This window comes from Argiope bruennichi, chromosome 3, assembly GCF_947563725.1.
Source record: "Argiope bruennichi chromosome 3, qqArgBrue1.1, whole genome shotgun sequence".
In the NCBI taxonomy this organism is placed as follows: domain Eukaryota; kingdom Metazoa; phylum Arthropoda; class Arachnida; order Araneae; family Araneidae; genus Argiope; species Argiope bruennichi.
The window spans coordinates 76881565-76903965 of NC_079153.1; the positions used below are offsets into that span (position 1 = coordinate 76881565).

Below are 22401 nucleotides of genomic sequence, written 5' to 3' on the forward strand. Positions count from 1 at the left end.
AAACACCACACTTTTATTTTTTTCTCACCTTACTTGCTAAGAAACCCTAAATGTTCATGTATATTTATCTTGTTTGGTGCATTTTTAGTATGGCCTGATCAAGGATCCTAAAATTTGTGAAGTAAATTCTTTGAATCAGCAATTTTTAAACTAATCCTACATTGCAAGTTCCAGTTTTTATTATCAATTATTTTTAATAATCCGAGTATATAAACAGTTGATTTGATTAAATTCGAAAACTATGCTCAAATGAATGCAAATTTGGGGCTATACACATGGCATAAAATTACTTTAGAAAATGTGTTCAAAAATCGAATAGATGGGTAAAATGAACTTTAATTTCTAAGCTATGTACACATTAAAGCTGAAAATATTGAAATATATTAATAAGTTTTAAAACTTAATATTCGACATTATTTAGTACCATCTTTAGCTTCTTTTGAACTTTAAGCACTAATGTGGTGAAAATGCAGAGAGGAGTTTATCTCGGGCACAGCCTACATCTTCTGGTAATTAAAAGTAAAAATCTTGATTTAATTAGGTGTTAAAATAACTAAACTAAAATAATTAAACTTTGAAGCTAAGTTAAGGTAAATCTCATGTACAAAATAGATCTTTTGTGAACCAAGGGCTTGACTTATTAAACTGGCCATTGCTCTGTTGGGGTGGCATGAAGTCACTCGCATCCGAGGGTGTTCTCACTAAATCTGATCAAAATTAAATTAACTTGAATCTTTACTGAAACCACAGCGATTTGAAACAAACACAAACAATTTGAATTTATAATACTTTCTGAACATTCAAGAATTTAAAAAAAAAAACAAATTTTATAGGACTTTCGATCAATTGAAATTTTAAAAGATATCTATACCTCTATACACAATATATTTCTACATCCTATTATTAATTCCTTATAAAATGCTTCAGTTCTGTTGTAAAGTAATAACGATAAATATTTAAGTGCCATAAAATAATCTTCAGTGTTATAATTACTTAACTTTTTAATTTTGAAAAATATTAAAATATCGATATAAGTATGAAAGTTACATTTCCTGTGACGTCAGGCTCTATTGATTTGCTAATAATGATGACAAAATCTGTATAAAAGGCGTTGTCAGGTAGCTACTCTTCAATCAAGTGTCTCCTTTGAAGACTTCGTAAGCATTCCTTGTCCTTTTGGATTAAGAATCTTAAATAGTGCTGTTTTATAAAGATATGCGAATTACCTCTTCCTTTATTTTAATTCTTACTCAAAGTTTTGAAAAGTGTGTGAATAATGGCAGCAATTGGTTGTTCAGAAAATGGACACGGAGAGTAAGTATGACTTTTATTTTCTTGTATTTCGTGATTACTTAATAAACTGAACTTCAATGTTATTAATTTTTAAAAAAATGACTTCTTACTTTAATGGGTTAACATTTAAAATGCTTCGTCTTGAGTATCGTGAAACCTAACAACTTTAAATTCCTATCTCTTAATGCTGTCCACGCTATAAAATTTTATATAACCCAAATACGAATTTCTTAATTTAATTTCAGTAAGTGTTTTTGATCATCTGTCTTACAAAACCTAATCGTAGGATTGTTTGTAACTACAACAGAATAGTCTTGGGTTAGAGGCAAGATAATGCTTAGTCCGGTGCTGTATGAACAAAGTGTTCTGGAATAAGTCGGCATTTACAACTTCTTGCCTGCCGTTATGGCAAAACTTTGCAGTACTCCAAAATGAGTTTAATAACTTCATTCCATTGATAGTCTTAACATTTTCTGTAACTTTCAAATTGAATAGTGAAGTTTATACTTTTCAGTAAGATGCTTCTATTGGGGGGGGGGGGGAGGAACGCTATTGTCTGCATATGCACCTTCCATTTCGGGGAAGATGGTGATAAAAGTTGTCAATGATGGTTCCTACATAACATTAGTTTAAAAAAAGCTTAGCTTCTAAAAACTCCAAGGCTTAAAGCTACTCTTGTACAATATCTTTAAATTAGAAAACTAATGTTGGTGCTTGTAGTAAATGCATCTTCATCTGGTATGATTCATAAACTAGCAAGATAAGTTCGTTCTCTTGGATTAAAATTTTGCTATTGATCTTCCAACTTATGTCGTCTACAATGATAAAAGGTAGCTTCTTTTGTAGCTTGTTTATGAGAAGGCAACACCTTACAAATATCGGCTTTAAAGTTATCTAAATTAGCAGAATAATCCATACGGCTAACGTTCCTCTTGTTTTGCTGTCTCCAGGATGGTTGGAGTTAGCGGTAAGAAACGGAAGGTGGAAGGACCCGACAATGGATATGCCTGGATAGTTGCTGTCGCCGCCTGCGTCATCAACTTTATTATGGCTGGATTGGGCAGGATGTCGGGCATCCTCTTCGTTGCCTTCATTGAGCTGTTTGGAGTGGACCGAAGGAGTGCATCGATGCCCTCCAGTGTGCGATCATCGGCAAGAAACTTGTTAGGTCAGTTCACTAGATATTTCGTTATTTGCAGACTTGCTCTGTCCTGGATCTTCCCAAATAATGGTTATCATTTTCTATTTTCAGGACCTATCGTTGGTATCTTGGGCCAGAAATATGGTGTCCGATCTATTACAATGATTGGAGGAATTGTGGCAAGTACAAGTGCTATATCGTGTTTCTTCGTTAATGAAATTACCTGGATAACTGTTCTGTGGGGAGGATTGAATGGTAAGATTGTTTCCTCGTATTAATTTTGGTAATTACCTTCAGTGCTAGGTGGCATGTCAGTTTCAATCGTATTGTGAAATTGGAATTTGGGTCTAATCAAATTACTACCTTAAACTATAATTGTAACACCTGAATGGTTGGCTATCCTCCTAAAATGCCGAGATAAATTGGCGAAATCTTTCCGCTTGTTAAAAGTAGATTCGGTCGGTTTGATATCCCGAAAAAAGTTACGGGGCAGATGAGGACTGTTACACTAAGGATCGTATATTTTTCTTCAAATAAAATTCCTAATCATGTCAATGGTTAAGCTTAGAGGGTAGTTCTAACTATTGGTTTTGCTAGTTGTCCGTGCTATCCAAGAGTAAATTTCTCTAACGCAGAATTTCTTTGGCTGGTCGAAGTAAAATTGCGTCTTTTAATACTTAGGGGCATCCAATACTTAATGCTACGCAACAGTTTTCGACATTCTTGCAGGAAACACAATTGCCCATCTTTAAATTGACCCAACACTTAATGAATACTCGTTAGTAGAATTCATAAAACGGCTGCTTTTTATATAAGCCATGCCTTTGTATCGTGACTCGCCGAAATGGCCACAATACTTAAAGAATAGTATAGCAGATTGAATAACCTTTCTGAAATCCCTTCTCGATTTCTGTGGGTTCTGAATTGATGACTAATACTGAAGATGACAAAAGTTATAGGATATTCTCTTCAAAATATGAAATTGTTTCCCTACAAGATCTTAAAGCTTACTCTCATTATTACAGGTATGGGAAATGCACTCACTGTCACTCTGCCTCAAGTGATAATTGGACAATATTTTGATAAGTACAGAACTACTGCTTCCGGAATGGCTTTCTCTGGCGGATGTCTTGGGTCTTTTCTCTTTCCTGTGCTTCTGGAGAATTTGATCCACAGCTTTGGAATTGAAGGAACTTTTCTAATCATTGGCGGTATAATAATGCACACCATTCCCGCTGCTATGATTTTAACGAAGCCATCTTGGCTCAAGAGTAAAAAGCAAGCGAAAGACATTGAAAATGCAGATAAACCGAAATTTGTGATCTCGACAGAATCTTCAGTTTCCGATGAAGTAGCAGAAAGAGCTGTAAAGAGGCGATTGGCCAAGCAAGAATCGATGAAGAACTTCTTGAAAAATGGGCCAAGTCTTAGGATTCTACGTCAAAATAGTGATATAGTTGCAAAAATCTTATCGAACGCTGCACCAGACGTGCAAACTAGTGTTTTAGATATGGATAGCGAAAAGGCTGCACTATATATGGAATCTTGCTTGTGTTCAGAAATGGAAATACTCCTGCAGTCAATTGAGACCTCTCTTGGAATTCGAAGCAGTCAGCAGAATTTAAACTTGACGAGTGTCAATCTTGCTATTCCTGAAAAAGAACCTCTGAAAATGATGCGTAGTATGAAAGGACCTTATCTTGCTGTGGAACAACCATTAGGTTCATGTGGGATAAAGAAGTCGAAATCCGTTCCTGATCTATTTAAAATGTCTAATGAACCTTGCGTGAATGTTCTATCGAAGCTGAAGGTACTGCTTGGTATGAAAATCTCGCAAATTACTTCTGTCTGTCCTGGTGAGAGCAAACGAAGAATATTGAAGGTATCCAAAGAACTAAAAAAACTGTACCATGTTTCGGCTAAATTGGACATCAATGGAAATGGCGTCTCTTCGGTACACAGCGCGAAATATTTGGTTTCAACCAATGGTACAGACCATAGCTCCAATTCCTTTTGGGATCATATAAAAACTGCAATTAAATTACATGTTAATCCTATGTTCCTACTCATCTGCCTCTGCAGAGCAGTTCACTTCATTGTATTCATCCCAGTTATGACTATTGTTGTAGACTTCGTAATGGATAAAGGACTTTTGGAGCAAGATGGGAAATATGCCATCGCAGTTTTGTCTCTAGGTGATCTCGCTGGACGATTATGCTTTGGTTGGGTAACAGATAAAGGCTTTTTATCTTTACCTAAGTACATGATGCTTGTAATGATTGCCCATGGTGCCAGCACTGCTTTCCTGCCGCTGATGCAGACCCAACTGACTATTTTCATAGTACTAGGAATCTTTGGTTTGCTCCAGGGCTCGTTGTTCGTCCGACATCCCGTTTTGGTTTCGAAGTATATGGGAAAACATGAACAATCCATCGCCATGGGATGTGTTAATTTCTTCTCCGGTATTCTTGGTTTTGGTCTGCCAACTTATATAGGTAAGCCAGTCTTGATGTCTTTCTAATTGTTATGCATTAATCAATAGCCTTAAGTGACATGCGATCATGTTCAAATGATTAAATTTCAAAATTTATGAATTGGCCATTAAAATTGGATACCCTGAATTAAAGCATTTTTTTACCTTGTATTCACGTCCTTCAGGTCTTTCAAATATTGATCTTGCCACTAAATTCAACTCTAAATTGAAAGATGATACAACCGAATCTGTCCTAGGATTAACTATTTTATTCGACCATAATCAAAGCAGCCGATTTATTCTGGCTTGTACTAGACTAACTTTAGCCCCCCTCCCCTTTTTTTGGTGGCTAGATAGCATCACTACTTGCTCTATAAACGACTATAAATCATTTGAAGCAAATGTTTAAACCTCTTACAGTCGGTAAAGTAATACGATGGATAATTTGCCAGTCATAAAGAATTTTTTGGCTCCGGAAAGCAATATATAATTGTCTTGAGTTGTAGCGTAATTTTTCGGCGATAATTATCTTGCTATTCTGTAGGTATTAAGAATAAAAACAAACGTCTTTGATGCTTATCTTGAATAGAGACTGAGAGAAGTCATCTAAATTCATAGGATTAAATCTATGAAATTGAGAGACGACTGAACTCTGTTTCGCTGTTGGTTATTGAATTGTAGCTCCAATTTTTTTTTTTTTTTTTTGAATACTTGCGTTAGTCACTAAATTATGTCGATAACTGCAAGCTTTCTTATTTTCAGGCTTCTTCAGGGACACACTTGACAGCTATGACTATATCTTCTTCATTAACGGAGCTGGTGGTGCCCTTGTGGGATTATTATGGGCTCTAGAACCTTATTTACTCCGCCGCTCTACAAGAATTTCGGACAAATCTGGATCGGTATAACCGTTATGCAGGTGACTTTTGTTGACATCGTCTAAAAAAAAAACTGGACATCTAGCTTCCTGATCGTAGACTTCTAGAATATTTCTCCCTGAGGAAAGTGACAGAAAAACAGCTGGACTGTTTAAACGACCTATGGCTCTGGTTTTTAACTTGCCTCAGGAAGCTTATCTTTAATGTAAATATTGTACTATGTAGATTGCTGAGCAACTGACGAAATTGTATATTGTATGCACAATTTTAGACTCCGAGATATCTCTTAGTTTCAAAAACGCATGCTGCATATCTCGGTGAAAATGAAACATTATCTGTAATTTTAAATTATGATACCAATGTATTTCTTGAATAAATATATTTTTAAATACCTTTAGTTTCTCTCGTATTCTTACTTAATGTTTCCACATTATTGTAGCTCGAGAATAAATATTTTAGGAACGGTTTACTTTGCTAGTTAGCGGGGTTTTATTTAACATTGGCTTCTAAATTGTAAGAATATCGCATCTGTCTGAAATTCCATTTCTACTGCCAATTGACAGCATTTCAAGTCGAAGTAAACGTGCATTTAAGTGAAGTGCGGCTCTAATCCAGAAAGATCTGGAAAAGGTTAGTTTTGGGTTGAATATTGTACCGTAATTAGTCTTCAAAAAATTTAGAAGCATAACTTGCTGTGAAGTGCAGAAAATTCCATTTTTATTTATTCGGCCAAAATTTAAAATTTTGGCATCCATTTTAAAATCTGGCATGAAAGACGTATCGATTTAAAATGCCACATATAACAGCTCAATAAAATGAAATGGTCTCTTCAGTAGCAAATATTAGTTAGATTATTCTAATTGTGTTCTCGCATCTACAGAAAAATAGCTTTGCTGTTCTCATTCTTAATGTCTAATCTGTTATCGAATGAGATTGACTATTTATTGTTTTATGAGTTGAAACATATATTACTCTATTGGTTAATGGGCATTCGTAAGTCATAACTAGACACGAGAATCGTAACGAAATTTTGAATTTAATTCCTAAAATTGATGTGACCGAAAATGTTTAATATTTTACCGTCTTTCAATGATATTCGGAATAAATTCATAACCATTAAAATTTTATATTTAACAGCAACTCGTGTCTTGTTAGATTCAGCTCGCCTTTTTTAAAACAAACTTTTCGGATTTTTCATGGAAACATTCTCTGCAGACGATCGGAATTGTTAGAAAACGTTTCGCTTTTGATAATTACGGCAAGTTTCTTCTAAATGAGATTTCAAATGAACTGTTGGGCAGAATATTTACTGCGTTTAGTGTAAAATCTCAATTCTTAAATTTGGAAATTAAAGAAAATTGGACTTCATACGGAGAAAAAAATAAGTCGACTAATCGGCATGAATATCGAATGCAAGCAGGATACGGTTTTCTAAACATCTAGTTGGAAAGGAAGCTAAATCGTAATTGCTCCTTTAAAATAAAACATTAACAAGTCTCTTGGTGTCAAATTACCCAGAAAAACATTGAGTTTTGGTACTTATATAACCAGGTTACTCATCTTATACTACTTTTCCATCGGATACAATTTCTAAAAAAGCTACGATTATCAAGCTCTGAAGAAATGCAATGAATAAGACGCTAAAAATGGGAACTTCTTACCCACGTTTAAATCTTATTTCGTTTTGAGACCCGGAAGATCTTGAGCTGAGAAGAGGCGGGAAAAGTCGTTTATCACAATTGGCTTGTAATACGACTCTGCAAGATTTATTATAACAAGTTATATTTTATTGCTTATTCGGCTATGCATACATTTTAAAACGATTCAAACAGGTTCATTTCATTAAATTTAATTGCATTAAATTTATAATTTTAGAATTAAAATAACTCCAGAATTTTCTATCGTATATTTTAAAATGATGAAATCAACTTAGGTAGCTAAGCGATTTACGGCATTTGGCCAAGGTTCGAAATTACGAGATCCGTCCAAAATAGTCTTTGTGATGTTTGTAACGGGACGTTAGTTTTATAAACTAAACTAATATAATTAAACTATTCAGTAATCTTTTCGCTGAGAAAAGATAATCGTGCTAGAAACCTGCTAATAAGTTTCCTAACTTATGCCATTGTAGATAAGATCTATAACTTTCAAAAATAGTTGGATGACGTTTAATTTATTTTTAAAAATATTTTTTATGATGCAGAAGTTTCGGAAAGCTGCACGTTATCACAGCACAAGTATCATCTGCGTTATTTGACCGTGGTTCAAACTTACGAGGTCAGTCTCAAAATGGCGTTAGCATTGTTTTTAAACGATGCGTTAATAAAATTAAATTACACTAAATTGTTTATGGCAACTAATACTCATTAAACTAATTTTTTTTTAAGTTTTAAACAAAATATTTAACGTTTTCGAGATATTATATCCCAAAACTATGTGCAATGCATTATTATTCAATAAAGATATCGAGGAGCTAAGTCTTAAGGGATTACCTTGCCGCTAAAGGTAAGTTGGTTTGGCGATTTAATATTTGCTGAAAATATCGATCACATAATTCAATCGAAACTAATACTATGATTTTCAAGCTCATTTTGTTATTTTTACCGAATTCATAATTCCTATCTTGTTTCTTTTAAAAGAGTAAGGGATTTACAAATTTTCATACTTATTTAAGCTATACATTTAATTCGTTAAAGGGTGTTTCAAATTTAAATCTCGTAATGCATCTACATTTCATATGTTTGTTTAGATATATCCACGCTTATGCATATATCCATTCTATAGTTTCTGTAAGCGAATTCCAAACGAATGATTTGCTAAATTTTTGTGCAGATTTTATAAGATTTGCTATAGATTTTGGTAATTTATTTTACCTCATTAAGCAACTTTAGCTCCGGCTAGGAATATTTTAATTCTTAAAATAAATCAACGACCTAGAGGAATGAAAATTGTTATTAGGTCTTCACATTGAATTTGTAGATATTTATCGAATTTTGTAAACGATGGTCGAAAAGAAAATGTACAAAATGTCTTACTTTTTCACTATGTTGTCAAATGAAAACACAAAATATGAAATTTTGTTTACATGAAAGAACAGAGAACGCTTTCATTGGATTTTAAATACTAAAAGCTATTAAAAGAACTAATATATAATCTTCTTTAATTCACTCTTTATAAAATACATTCTATACAATACAAGTAAACAGCACGAATGAAATGTTATTCACGATAAATGTTCATATATACAAAATATATACAAGTTTATGGTATGAACGAAAATTAGAGTTTGCTGGTAGTATCGGAATCAGCATTTCTCGAAGTCTGTCTTGTTTGGCATTTCAGGAGGAGTGGTTCTAGCTGCCAAGCGAGACCAACCACAGCCACCAAGCCACCAAGAATGTGAAACACTCCGTTGTATGAGCCTGTGTTGTCTCTAAAGAAACCTGTAAAATGGGAAATAATTATTAGGAAATTTAGGATTATGGCATCACGAAACTATTATAGCTTAATTGTTGATAAATTGTGGTTGAATATTATAAGCAAGAATTTTTTTTCTGGTTTCTTTCGTTAACATTACAGAAATGTAATCTTGATTAGGATCGAAAACTCACTCATTAATTCGCATCAATCGCAAGCGAACTATCCATCAAAATGAATAAGTGTCTCTTTCTTGCAATACTGAAATTGAGCCAAAAAATTTAATTTTGCAGAGATTATTGTGAGATTATTAAAGCAATTTCATGCGCATTATTATCATGTCGTGTGAATGCAAATGATTCTCATTATTTCAAGAATACACTCATTTGCGCAACATTCATAAACTGAAACGTAAAAGAGGAACTTATATTGTCGGAGTCGAATAGGCCTAAATACAAAAGTATCTTCTACTGTAGCGTTCTCTTGATACGATTGTTAGAAAAAAGATTACAGAGCCATTTTCTTCTGAGTGAAGAAAGTCACTGAAATTTATTTAGTTCCTTAAATAAGCAGGAAGATGATGCATTCTTGCTTATATTTTATAAAATTGTTTTTCAAACTGTTGCGTGACACAGACTTTATTCATCTTTAATAATTTAGGGATTTACTCAGAATCTTTGGAAACTTCTGAAAGGAATTTTTTTAGGAAAGAAATCTTAGAATTTCCATTGCTTAATGAGATTTAGCAAATGTTGGCTACAGATGTATTCTTATTCAATACTGAAACATCATGAAATTATTAGTTAATTAACCAAAACAATTAACGATATTTTGGCAAACAGGGCAACAGCAAATTATAAAACAGCATTTTTGTTTTTATAATTCCTTAAACAAGGTGGAAATTATTATTCATGCTTTAAAATGCTAATAGTAAATAAATAAATAAGAGGTAGAATATACGAATAACATTATTCAACTCGATATAGATTTATATTTATTTAAAAGTTAAGTCGAAAACAAATTATAAATACCTATCATAGGAGCCAGACAAAGCATAAGAAAACCACCATAGAAATTCAAGCAACCCATGGCCACTGACTCTTCGCTTTTGTCCATATAGTGGCTCACAAGAATTGGAAACATGATAGCTGTTCCTCCTTGAATGAGCCCATAGGCACATATGATGGCCAGCATGTAAGTGAAGCTCTTGTTGAAAGGTATAGCAGCAATAAGGATCCCCATGAAGAGCATTGTGAAACCTGAGAAGTTTTTAATCTTGATCAATTTCCTGTCGATAATTTGTCCAAAACTGAGCCGCCCTATCAGATCAGCTACTGAGAAAGCGATTATCAGGTATTTCCCATTTTCATGGGAAACACCCTGATCCACAGCATAGTCAATGATTACCGTAACTACACCAACAAACAGAAAAGCATAAACAGCCATTGAAACACTAATTAATATAAAGATGGGTTTTGCATTGGTTCTGATGAATGTATTTATGATAGAAGGCTTTTTGGTTATTTCTTCCGAGGTACAAAATGTTTGATCTTTAATGTCAACATTTAAATTCTGCTCTTTTACTGAAAGTGTAAGTTGGTTTTGAATGTTATTTTTCTGGATGATATCAACTTCTTTGCCGCTTTGTAAACCTGTTGGAATTTCTTGACAAACTTTATTGGGTAGGGTTTCGGGCACTATCTCGAAATCATCATTTTGTTCTAACTCTATTTTATTTATAAAACCATCTTGAACAAGACTTGTAAAACTGGCAGATCGCATTTTATTATCAGTTTCCTGAGGCATCTGGTTAATTATACAAGATGTTGGTTTAAGCATTCCATCAGAATCGTCAGATGTCTTTCTAGATGAACAAATTAAACTTCTTACGGATGATACATCATCAATATTACTGATTCGAACCTTTGGTTTTTCATTATCTTGAGATACAGGAGGACTACATTCTTTTGCGAAGCCATTATCAAGGCTTTCTAATGCAATAATGTCACGAAGTGTCTTTTCATCATGTTCCATGAAGCCTTCATTTCTACATCCACCAGATTGTAATGCTCCTTTACAAAGTTTCGTGTCCATAGCAGTCTGTTGTGCAATATTCCTGGTAAAGTTTCCCTCTTTTTTGTTCGCTTTTATCCATGAAGGTTTCCTCAGAAGAAGAGCCATTGGTATGACGTTCAGCACTATGCCACCTAAAATTAGAAAAGTTCCTCTGACGCCATAATTGGAGAGCAGATATTCCAAGATAACAGGAAATGTAAAGGTTCCAAAACAGTCTCCTGAGTAGCCTAAGCCCAAGGCCGATGCCTTGTACTTATCAAAATAGTGATTAATGGTCACCATATGTATGAGAGTTGACATTCCAAATCCCACTCCTATAAACAAATATAAAAATATATACATTACAGTACATCTACATTATCTACATCATAACAGTAGAAATATCAATTTTATGTGGTGCATGACAAATATAATGGTCTGAATAGAAAAATTGGAACACCAAATAAAACAAGAAATAAAGTCGAATATATTTCTAATAATCGAAAGATACAATAAAAGAGTTATAAAGAATGATATTAGGAATGGTATTCTAACTTATTTAAGAAAATATTCAAAAAACAATATTGACCTTTACTTAAAAGCAATTCAAAAACTCTTTTTTTTTTCCCTATTATTAATGCAGTGTAAGCTCTGAATTCAAATAATACATCAATTTATTGATATTGTGCATTTTTTGAAAAGAAGTTAATTAGTTTTTTTATTAGATTAACAATTATTCCATTAAAAATAAATAAAACAAAATTAATATAAAAGCAGATTATATTAAAAATAATTCCGTAAAATTTAATATAAAGACAGATTTTTCAAACAAAAAGCTACTTTATCCATATTTAGTATAAATTTATAAATTGGTTTCTATATTCCACTTAATCAGATTTTCTGATGGTAAGTAAATTATTTAGCAACATTTTTAATGAAATCTGAATTATGAAATATACTTAACTTTAAAACGTACTTTTTAATATACATCTTAGTACGAAAAATATTTTTAAGTTATTATAAATATTTCATAGTTACTTGATAAACAAACATTAATTTATGTTCTACTTATTGATATCACTTCTTAAAAAAGAGTTTAAGTATTGGCAAAAATGAATAGTTTCTACTTTACTATATACTAGAAGCTAACTTTTAAAAGCATAGAATCACATTTTATTAAAAATGTGTATGCAATATAATTTAAGAAGGAAATTCTTAAATGAATTAAGTAGAAAATTCTTAAATGATTTAAGCAGGAATTCTTAAGTAAAAAAAAAATATATGTATCTTACCATGGATAATTCCCCAAAAAACTGTTATCCAGAAGACATCGGGAGCAAAGAAGCAAAGGATGCCACCCATGGCAGCTATAAATCCTCCCACGGCCGTAGATATGCGGACGCCATATTTCAGACCAAGAATCCCAATCAGCGGCCCTGGAGCATAATTTATTAATATTAATATTTTACTGTTAATTATACCCTAATTGTATTGGTGCATTTCGATAGAAAGAAAACTTGATGCGATTTAAATATTATTAGATATAAGATATACTTTACTGATTTTATATCTATACATGGAAGGCTGTCCATATTTGCTAGTTATCTGGAGGCCTCACCCTGTTTAAACACATCATAATTGAGTGTTCAGAATTTCAAATGAAGCGCAAATATTATTTCTATTCTTTCTCAATCTACTTGGTCAAATTACATTTTCAATCTTATATATTGATTACCGATATTTTTTTTAATTTCTACCTTTCTAACTTCTTACTGAATTTCAGCTTTATTATAAAATTTCATTTATCTAAATATCTGTCAAAACTGTTTTTATACATTATCTTTTGACTTGATACGATAAGCAGATCCAATTGCGCAGAAAATTATAAAAGAGGGCCAATATATTTACTTTTCTTATGCGATCCTGCTTACGTAGAAAGTTTCTTAAATTATATAATATCGATATCAAGTAGCAAAGGATTTCTTAAATTAGTTATTTAAATCTTTAAATTCATGAAAAATTTTAGAAAAACAAAAGAATGTTTGTTATTAACATATTTCTGTCTCTTTTACTAACGAAGAAAAAAATTAATAACTATTTTTAAAATTCGATTTTTTTTATATGTTATATATGTTGCATACAAGATTTGACTGGTTTTGTTCTATTTCTGAACTCTATTTATAGTTAAAGAAAGATATGTAATCGCAATGAAATAATCTTCCAATAAACACCATTGAAAAATTTTCTGTATTAAAGAATTATATCTTTAAGAATTTTGTTTTCATCGAATGGTAAAAGGTTTGTGCTTATTTCTCCTTAACAAGTTGACTGCCTTGTCACACACATTCGTTTAACAGCAAAAGTTCTCAGTCAATATAGAATTTGTTGTAAGTAGAATAAGTTATCTACAACTTGTAGCTGCAAAATGTAAGTGGAACAATTTGTTGTGAGAAGAACAAGATTATATCGCTTTGTTTCAATACGTTGCTTAGAACGTGAATCACCTGTGATTTATATTTACTGTCCAATTAGATGTTTTTTCTTTATTACAATTAAAAAAGAGCAAATAAGTAAGCATCTTATTAGATAGTGGTCCGAATCATTGGCATCAGTCATGGCTGCGAACATGTTAAATGAATTTAAATGAAACGAATTAATGAAATTTTCGTGAATTAATTCGAATTAATTAAATGAAACGAATCATATTAAATGAATTTTTACGTTTTAAGGTTTCAAAACACTTTTAGTTTCTTCATATTTTTCATCCTGGAGAAATAAATTTCAGAAAATTTGAAGTTTTGCTAATATCTCATTTTGGAACAACATAAAGGCTATTTTAGGACGAAATTCATAATTTTAAATAATGATCACATACCGAAGATGAAACTTGGCTCTTCTCAAGCATCTCTGAATTTCAGCATTATATTAGCGAAAATAATGCCCAATCGGGAAATATAATCAGTCGAATTATAATTTAATAGGGAAAAATCCATAATAGTAATTTTATTGCTTTAAAGTGTTGGGCTAACTATCCAATGTATCAATGCATGCTTTCACATGTAAGGCTTATGAAGGGAAAAAGATAGGAATATTTTTCGTGTTCAAATAATCTGAGAAGGAAATTTTTAAATTGAAAACGTCATCATTATTAAAAATATCTATAAAATGATTTCTCGAACGTCTAGACAGTCTATTCAAAAGAAATTTTTAAAAAGTAAATAAATTTGGAAATGCATTTTTGATTCTTTAAAAATGTGAACAAAATTTTTGTACTTCTACTTAACTACATTATACAGAAGAAAACACCTAATGAAAGTTTCAGAATTTTCTAAAAATAACTCTATTTTATCGATTAAAATTACCCGGGATTAATCGCACGTTTGTTGCTGCGTAATGTTTGAAATTTGGAACAAACTCAATTTTCGTCATTGTTTTCTGTGTTTGAATTAAAACTGCGAAGGCCATATCAAAATAGAAACTTCAAAATGACATGTAATTCTATCTAAATTAAAGCAAACATTATAAGCTGCAATGAATATTCTTATAAAATGCAGTCTTAAAAGGAAGGAAGTGAAAGGAAGCACCGCTTAACTTAGTTTCTCTAAAAACAGGAGAAATTTCACGCTGGAATCGTTCAAGAGCTGTTAATCTTGCGAGGCAATTCTTCAAAAAGCTAATTAAAAATTTTAATAAATGTGGACTTACCAGTAAAATTCCTGACGCAGACTCTTATGCTGAACGGTGTCGTGGCTGCCTCCCTGCTTACACCATACAGCTCAATGAGTGCAACATACAAGACTCCAGCAGTCCTAGCAAGTCCGAGCATGATGAAATTAATCCAGAAACAGGCCATCGCGATCACCCATCCCTTTGCTTGATCAGGTCCAGGAGCCTTCTTCATTTTGGTAACCATCTTTATGTCAGTTTCTCGGTTCAAATGACTGATTCTCAAAATCCTCAGTTTTAGCATTTTAAAGCTTTTTTACATAATAAATAATCCTGGATTAGCAAACTGCACAGCTATTTATCATGACAATTGTGATAAATCTCGGACAGAATGAGATTAGTCAAATTGCTGAGTCAAGTAGCTAATCTTTCATTCCCAAATAATTGCTGAGTCAAGGAGCTTGGAATTTGCCCTTAGTTTTTAATGGGAGGGTTGTTATCCAGTTAAGGGGGAAATTTGACTTATGAACTTTGTTAAAGATTTAGAGCCCTGAGGATGTTTTTTAACAATGATGGAAGTAGAAGATAATTCAAGATTAAGAAATTGAAAAATTCTGACTTAAGAAAGAAAGTTGATATTTGAAAGATAAGAAAGAATGGAAATTTTTGAAAGAGTTGCTTATCACTTCCTAGACTTATAATTCAACTTACTTTGAAAAGAGACAAAATGCGATTTTACAAATTTTCAGAAAAGACACTATGCAATCCATACTGTTTCGATTAATTAAGAAATTAATTTATAATTAAGAAATTAAGAAATAATAAATTTATTTCTTAATTAGGCCAAATTTTCAAAAATTTTAAAATTTACATCTTAGGAGCGATATATTGAATGACAAATGGACGAAGGAAAATAGTTTATGTAGTTTAAAATAAATGTAAAATTTTAAGGAATCGCTAGACTGTAATTATTTTTATTTGCTTTGTGAATTTGGTAATTTCAATAAACATCTATTTTATACAAAAATAATTTTTATGCACCTCTTTTGAGTTGCTTTCGCTGATAGTCGACAAAACATGATTCAAAATTTATATAAAATTATTATTTACAAATGACAAAGGTATTACATAATTATTTACAAAAGTTCATGATAATTTTGAAATATATAATAAGTAATTTCATGCTTTTCTTTGTAATTTTATGATTTATGTTAAAAATTTCTGGAATTTTTATTTTCTTTCAAATTTCTGCTGAATTTTTCTTCATATTTAAAATATTACTTAAAAATTATCAATAGCTCTTTCGTATGAAATGAAATTTTTGTAGCCTCAACTCTTATACTATTGTTTGTATATTTTTAATCCACTAAAAAGAAGGTTTCCCCATTGTATTTTCGCTGATCTCAAAGAAAGACACCAAATTTAAATTTTCTAATATCATAAATAATTCAAGTGACAAATCATTGAAATGCGCATGTTATTTTATGCAAGAAACTAATTTTATATTCTACAAATAAATTTTCTTTAATAATTAGTTTAGTTGAAACTCTTAAAAGATTTTAACGTTAAATTGCCTTTTTATTAATTGAATTTTTATTCAAAGATATATCTACATTTTCTGCGTACACACACACGTTGACACAAGCGCCTAACTTAGCATCAGTCTACATCATGACACAGGCGTAAAAAAAAAAATGTTTTTTTAGTTATTTTATTATGATATTCTGATAGGGATTTCTTCACCACGTGTCGACTTAGGCAAGGGAATCTTAAGTATCTTTCAAAAAAAATGAGTGAATGTTAAGAATTTTTATCCCTTTGCTCGGAGCATGAGAAATCTCAAGAATCATCAATTTTCTAAAGAGCATGTTAGAAATAGTTAAATAAAAAAAAGTAAGAATTGCATCAGGAAAAGAGAAATATATATATAGGGTATCTACTAAAGTCTTTCTATCCCAGGCGACAACTATTTATCCAAACTTGGTGTCTAGATGCAGTAATGCAAATGCGCTACACGGTGAGATCAGTTACAGCGCCGCCTATGGATAAACGACAAAGTTTGTGCTTCTATCTCGAAAATAGTGCAAAATACGGAAAAACATCAATTATCAAATTGTAAAGCGTTTCAATTTAGTACAAAAAGACCCCTTGAGTGCAAGAATGCTAAGGATAAAATTTGTAAAATACAATTTTAAGTCGCGATTTTCTACACTCTTAGTTAAGTATTACCAATAAAACAAAACAATTAGTTACCAGCAGTACTTTTATTTTCATGTTCTAGTGTTCTCTGTCATCCACAATGCACATCTCGATGTTTATAGTTCAAAAAATGATGCTTTCTTTTATTGTCAGGATTTGTTACGTTACAGGTTTGAAAAATTGCGACTAAACAATTCGTGTTTTACACGATTTGTTCTAAGCATTATTGCACTCAAAGTATCTTTTCACATTTAATCAAAGCGCTCAACAATTTTTGTAACTGATTTTTTTTTCTCGCTTGAATTGAATCGTTTTCGAGATAAGAAAGCTAACTCCATTGTTTGCTACCCGATGATACTAACGTGGAACTCATCGTGTAATGCATGGCCATTTTACTAAACCTATACCAAATTTATGCATCAGTTGTCATTGTTCTCAAATTCATGTGATGTAGAAGAATTTAGTGGATACCTTATATAATTACTTTTAAAGGTGTATTATAATTTAATTGAATATTAAAGTGTTAGAACTGATCTGATGTAAAATAAATTCATTTTCATTTCTTTATTAAATTATTCAAGATTAGATTATTTTAATTACCTAGTATAATATTTTTCGAAAAAAAAAATTTCGGTGGATTGTAAATAGCAAGTTTGATAGTTTCAAATATTGAAATTGATATTTTTCTTGTTAAATAAATATTTTTTTCTAAGACTTCGAAATAAGTGATAATAAAATGATTAAATCGAAGAACAAAACACTTGAGGGGGAAAAAATTAACTTCAGAATGGCTGCCAATAGTTAAATTACGTGGTTCAAATTCCATTTGGAATTTATAGTGTAAAATTTAGAAACTGAAACTGAATTTTGAAAACAGTATTATTTAAGTTTTAAATTTTGCGTATTTGATTCCTTGAAATGCTTTAATGTTTCTCTTGTTATAATGTTAACTACTGCCACAGCTAAATCATATCATTTTATCCATCCACTAAAGATCTGAAAATAAAATACAAATCTTATCCGCAAAATATCTAAGTATAATTTTCATTTGATATTAAATACATTTAAAGTCAATTAAAAAGGCTACTTGATTCAGCTAAATCTATTCTAAAAATGGCCATAATAAAAAGCTCGGAATAATTTAGCTTATTTTTTAAACAGTGCAAATAAGAGTTTTATTTTTCTAGAAAAAAAATGTTAAAAGTGCAAATGAAATTATTCCATTGTGACATTTTGTGAGTTTTAAATATTGTGCACTTTCTTTTATAAAATAAATCCTTCTCAGTCAATAATTATCACAGCACAATGCGTTAAATTTGGAGAAAAATGTTTACTCTGCTTTTTTAGAATAACTACTTGACAGGCATTTTTTTTTTCAATTTTCCAAAGTTTCTGAAGAGGCAAAAATTTTTTTAAATGATAAGAAAAGTTATTTAGCGGTATTTATATTAAACCTTACTTCAATTTTTTTACTTTCTCGTATGCGTAGTATAGAGAAAATATAGTAATCGCCAAAAAAATTATAAATCGAGATTTTGACGAATCTCCCCTCCCTGAGTTCGAAAAACAAATTTTTGATTGGTTTGGTTTGTTTTCATTTGATATTAAATACATTTAAAGTCAATTAAAAAGGCTACTTGATTCAGTTAAATCTATTCTAAAAATGACCATAATAAAAAGCTCGGAATAATTTAGTTTATTTTTTAAACAGTGCAAATAAAAGTTTTATTTTTCTAGAAAAAAAAAAGCGCAGAAATAATATTAAATTATTTCCTCTTCTTGTTAACTATTATCTTCTCTACAAATATAAGAAAGTTTGCTAGTGTAGACAATATGAATTTGCTTGGTAAATAATGAAAAAAGATATTGTTTAAGAACAAATAAAGTCTGTAAACTCATCTTAGTATGTCAACATATGGAACGTTAACCCTGAGCTGTGATAAGCACGGACAACTGAGATTTCAACATCAACTGTCATTCCAAATAAATTAATCTGTGGAAGTGATTCTTTGAGACAGAAGTTTGCTGATGTCTGAAGATATCTAGACAGCGAGGAGCGAAATTTCTTTGTTGAATATTTTTATTAAAGAAAAAGACAAAAGAATCTGTCATAGATGTTAAAAGTACAAATGAAATTATTTCATTGTGACATTTTGTGAGTTTTAAATATTGTGCACTTTCTTTTATAAAATAAATCCTTCTCAGTCAATTACTATCACAGCACAATGCATTAAATTTTGTTATTTAAATTTGGAGTAAAATATTTACTCTGCTTTTTAGGATAACTAGACAGGTATTTTTTTAAAGTTTCCAAGGTTTCTGAAGATGCAAAAATCTTTTTAAATGATAAGAAAAGTTATTTAGCGATATTTATATTAAACCTTACTTCAATTTTCTTTTACTTTCTCGTATGCGTAGTATATAGAAAGTATAGTAATCGTCAAAAAAATTATAAATCGAGATTTTGACGAATCCCCATTTCCTGAGTTCGAAAAATACATTTTTGGAAAATGTCCATCTGTACATCTGTGACACTCAAAAACGTTTTGAGATCGACGGTCGAAATTTGATATCTGTATTTTACACTAAATTTGCAGATTTATACCAAATTTTGAATAAAATATGTTTAGAGGAAGTTCGTCTGTCTGGCTGTTCGAATACAAGTTAACACGATAACTACTAAACGAAGAGACCTAGATAGATAAGATTTGGTGCACAGATTTAACAGTTTGATAATGTAGACACCTTTCAAATTTTGAGACAATTCTGCAATGAGTTGATTGTCTGTCGGTCTGTACTTTCCCAAGTATATAAAAGCGGAAGTCTTAAATATATAAAAAATCGGTGCGTGATTTTGTGACTACAATTACAGCTCTTTGCTAAATTTTGGCTACAGTTGGTTGGAAAAAACGAGACTAAAACACAAATTCGATTTCGGATGCTATTAACTTCCTATGTGGAAGTGATCGCCAAATAACTCGCCAAGGATGACAGCTTCAGTAAAAAGTCTGAATTCACGCCAAAAGTTAATATTTCCTAACCTGTATACCAATGCCATACAAGGCGTTCTCTGGCACGACAAGTTTATTAGAGAATATTCGAGAAAGTTTTGGAGAGACCACCATCGATGGTTTTATTTGTAATGTTAATAGTACATTGATATCAGTGATATAAATGAAAGAAACTTTCAATCAATATTTTCGAATATTGTTATTAAACGTTAAATGATATTTTGGCGTTTTTTACGATATTTCCTGAAACTATTAGTGCGGAAAATTAATTTCATACAACGTCATTAAAATTGTCTTTTTGACAATTTCAAATGAGCTGCCCCACCAATTTTTCCTGATTTTAGCAAATTTTTAAACACTTTTTTTTAAATAATAGGTTTTATTTTTGTCATGAAATTAAAATCGTTTTCATTAAACATTTAATCGCATGGTTTCTTCCATTTTTGAATGCAGATGAAAAAAAGATTCTGCTCAGTATATTTTGACAGGGTACTAGATAAATCAAAAAGTGAAATCTCAAAAAAGCAAAAGAAAGTTTTAGTTGAAGTAGATTATACAGGTACTTAATTTTAAATGGCAAGAGATTAGACTCTATTAGGAAGGATCGTGTACACAATAAGGTTATTAAAATATTATGGCTCTAATGTCTGCCATAATTTGGTGCTTAAAGTTATTTTGTTGAAGGAATTATTAATATTAATTAATATAAAATTAAACATAATCATTATTCCTGATAAAAAAAGAAGTTGGTTGCAAAGGTAATTAGTGCTCAACAAGGTAATTTTTAAACTTTTTCATCTTGTAATTTCCTTTATGTGGAATATTTACATATGGTTTATTTTATAGCAAATAATAAGTTTTACTCTATAGAAGAGAATAAACTAGTTTTAAAACATTTTACTTGTTCTTCAGTTTTAATATTAAAATATGAGACATGTAAAAAATTTTTTAAAAAATTTCGCGCGTTTTTTAAATTTTTCAAATGTCAAACCACTGAAGGCTGATATGATTTTAAGAAAGTATCAATTTGCTTTTTCTTGTTGAATGATAAAGTCTATGATAAAATAAAGGCAAACAATAATTCGTAACGAGGCATAAAAATGATAACGATCCTTCATTTACAATTAATCTTGAATAAACAAATCTTTTTCTTTAATATGAGCACGAGGAATTCAATAAAGAACAGATTACAGATTAAAATTTTTGGTGATAAGTTTTGTGGACTGGGTTTAAATGTTTCCTTAATTAAAAATGCTTGCCATGTAAAACTAAAAGATAAATTTGGAACGGAGAATAATTTGAATACGATCTCTACACAAATATCAAGAGATTTTTTATTATATCTCTTCGAGAAACATTTTCATTCACTGGTTTATACTTTACAGATAAGTAAATATAAATATTTCAAAATATATACAGGGTATCCATTAATGTCCTTTTACTCCATATTAACTTCAGAACGACGGCAGCTATTACCAGAAATTTGGAGGTTTTCGCAGCAAGATCGGTTACAGCGTAAACTGGTGGTAAATAATATAGTTAGTGTTTCTATCTGGAAAATTGTTCAAAACAATGGAAAGTAATCATTTTAAAAATTATAGAACAGTTCTGATTTAGTACGAAAAAATATCTTGAGTAAAATAATACAAAGAACAAAACATGCATGAATTTTGGTGGTGATTTCCAATGCTCTAATACTCTAATAATAATAATCTCTTCAATATTATGAGATAGAAATAAAATAAAACTATTAATTATCAGCAGATATTTTTCTCTTCAGTATTCGAAATACTCTGCATCAGCTACAATGCTCATCTCGACAATTATTATTTAAAATATGGTCCTTTCTTATTTTGCTACGAGTTGTTACAAGTTTGGAAAATAGCGACCAAATAAATATTCGTTTGACCCGTTTTGTTTTTATCATTATTTCACTCCAGGTGTCCTTTCATACTAAATCAAAGACGCTCGACAATTCTATAACTGACCCCCCTCCGCGCATTTTGTACCGTTTTCGAGATAAAACCATTAACTTAGTATTATTTAACGTGTGGTCATTTTACTATACCGAGAAACCAAATAAGTGGGCGTAGTTGTCACCCTTCTGAAGTGAACGAGGAGAAGAAATACTTCAGTAGGCACCTATGTAAGGATTAGTCATACCCTCTAGAACATTAGTATCTATTCCAAATTGAAAGGGCTTGAAAATAATATAATCCTTCAATACTTTTATAATTAAATCAACCATTTTGAAAAAGTGTAATCTCC

General features: G+C 31.0%; 2 protein-coding genes across 2 annotated transcripts; one reads left to right on the forward strand and one right to left on the reverse strand.

Moving 5' to 3' along the window:
• The first annotated feature begins 1135 nt into the window (after nucleotides 1–1135).
• LOC129964176 (monocarboxylate transporter 12-like) lies at nucleotides 1136–6182 on the forward strand. Its single transcript, XM_056078889.1, has 5 exons — nucleotides 1136–1314; nucleotides 2244–2461; nucleotides 2546–2689; nucleotides 3460–4929; nucleotides 5670–6182. The coding sequence occupies exons 1-5, from the start codon at nucleotides 1277–1279 to the stop codon at nucleotides 5813–5815; spliced, it is 2016 nt and encodes a 671-aa protein (XP_055934864.1). The 5' UTR covers nucleotides 1136–1276; the 3' UTR covers nucleotides 5816–6182.
• A 2826-nt stretch (nucleotides 6183–9008) lies between these two features.
• Nucleotides 9009–15182, reverse strand: LOC129963774 (monocarboxylate transporter 12-B-like). The gene is made up of 4 exons (XM_056078322.1): nucleotides 14963–15182; nucleotides 12550–12693; nucleotides 10234–11592; nucleotides 9009–9228 (listed from the first exon to the last, which is right to left on the reverse strand). Exons 1-4 carry the CDS (start codon nucleotides 15168–15170, stop codon nucleotides 9065–9067), a joined length of 1875 nt encoding a protein of 624 aa, XP_055934297.1. The 5' UTR covers nucleotides 15171–15182; the 3' UTR covers nucleotides 9009–9064.
• Between the last annotated feature and the right edge of the window lie 7219 nt (nucleotides 15183–22401).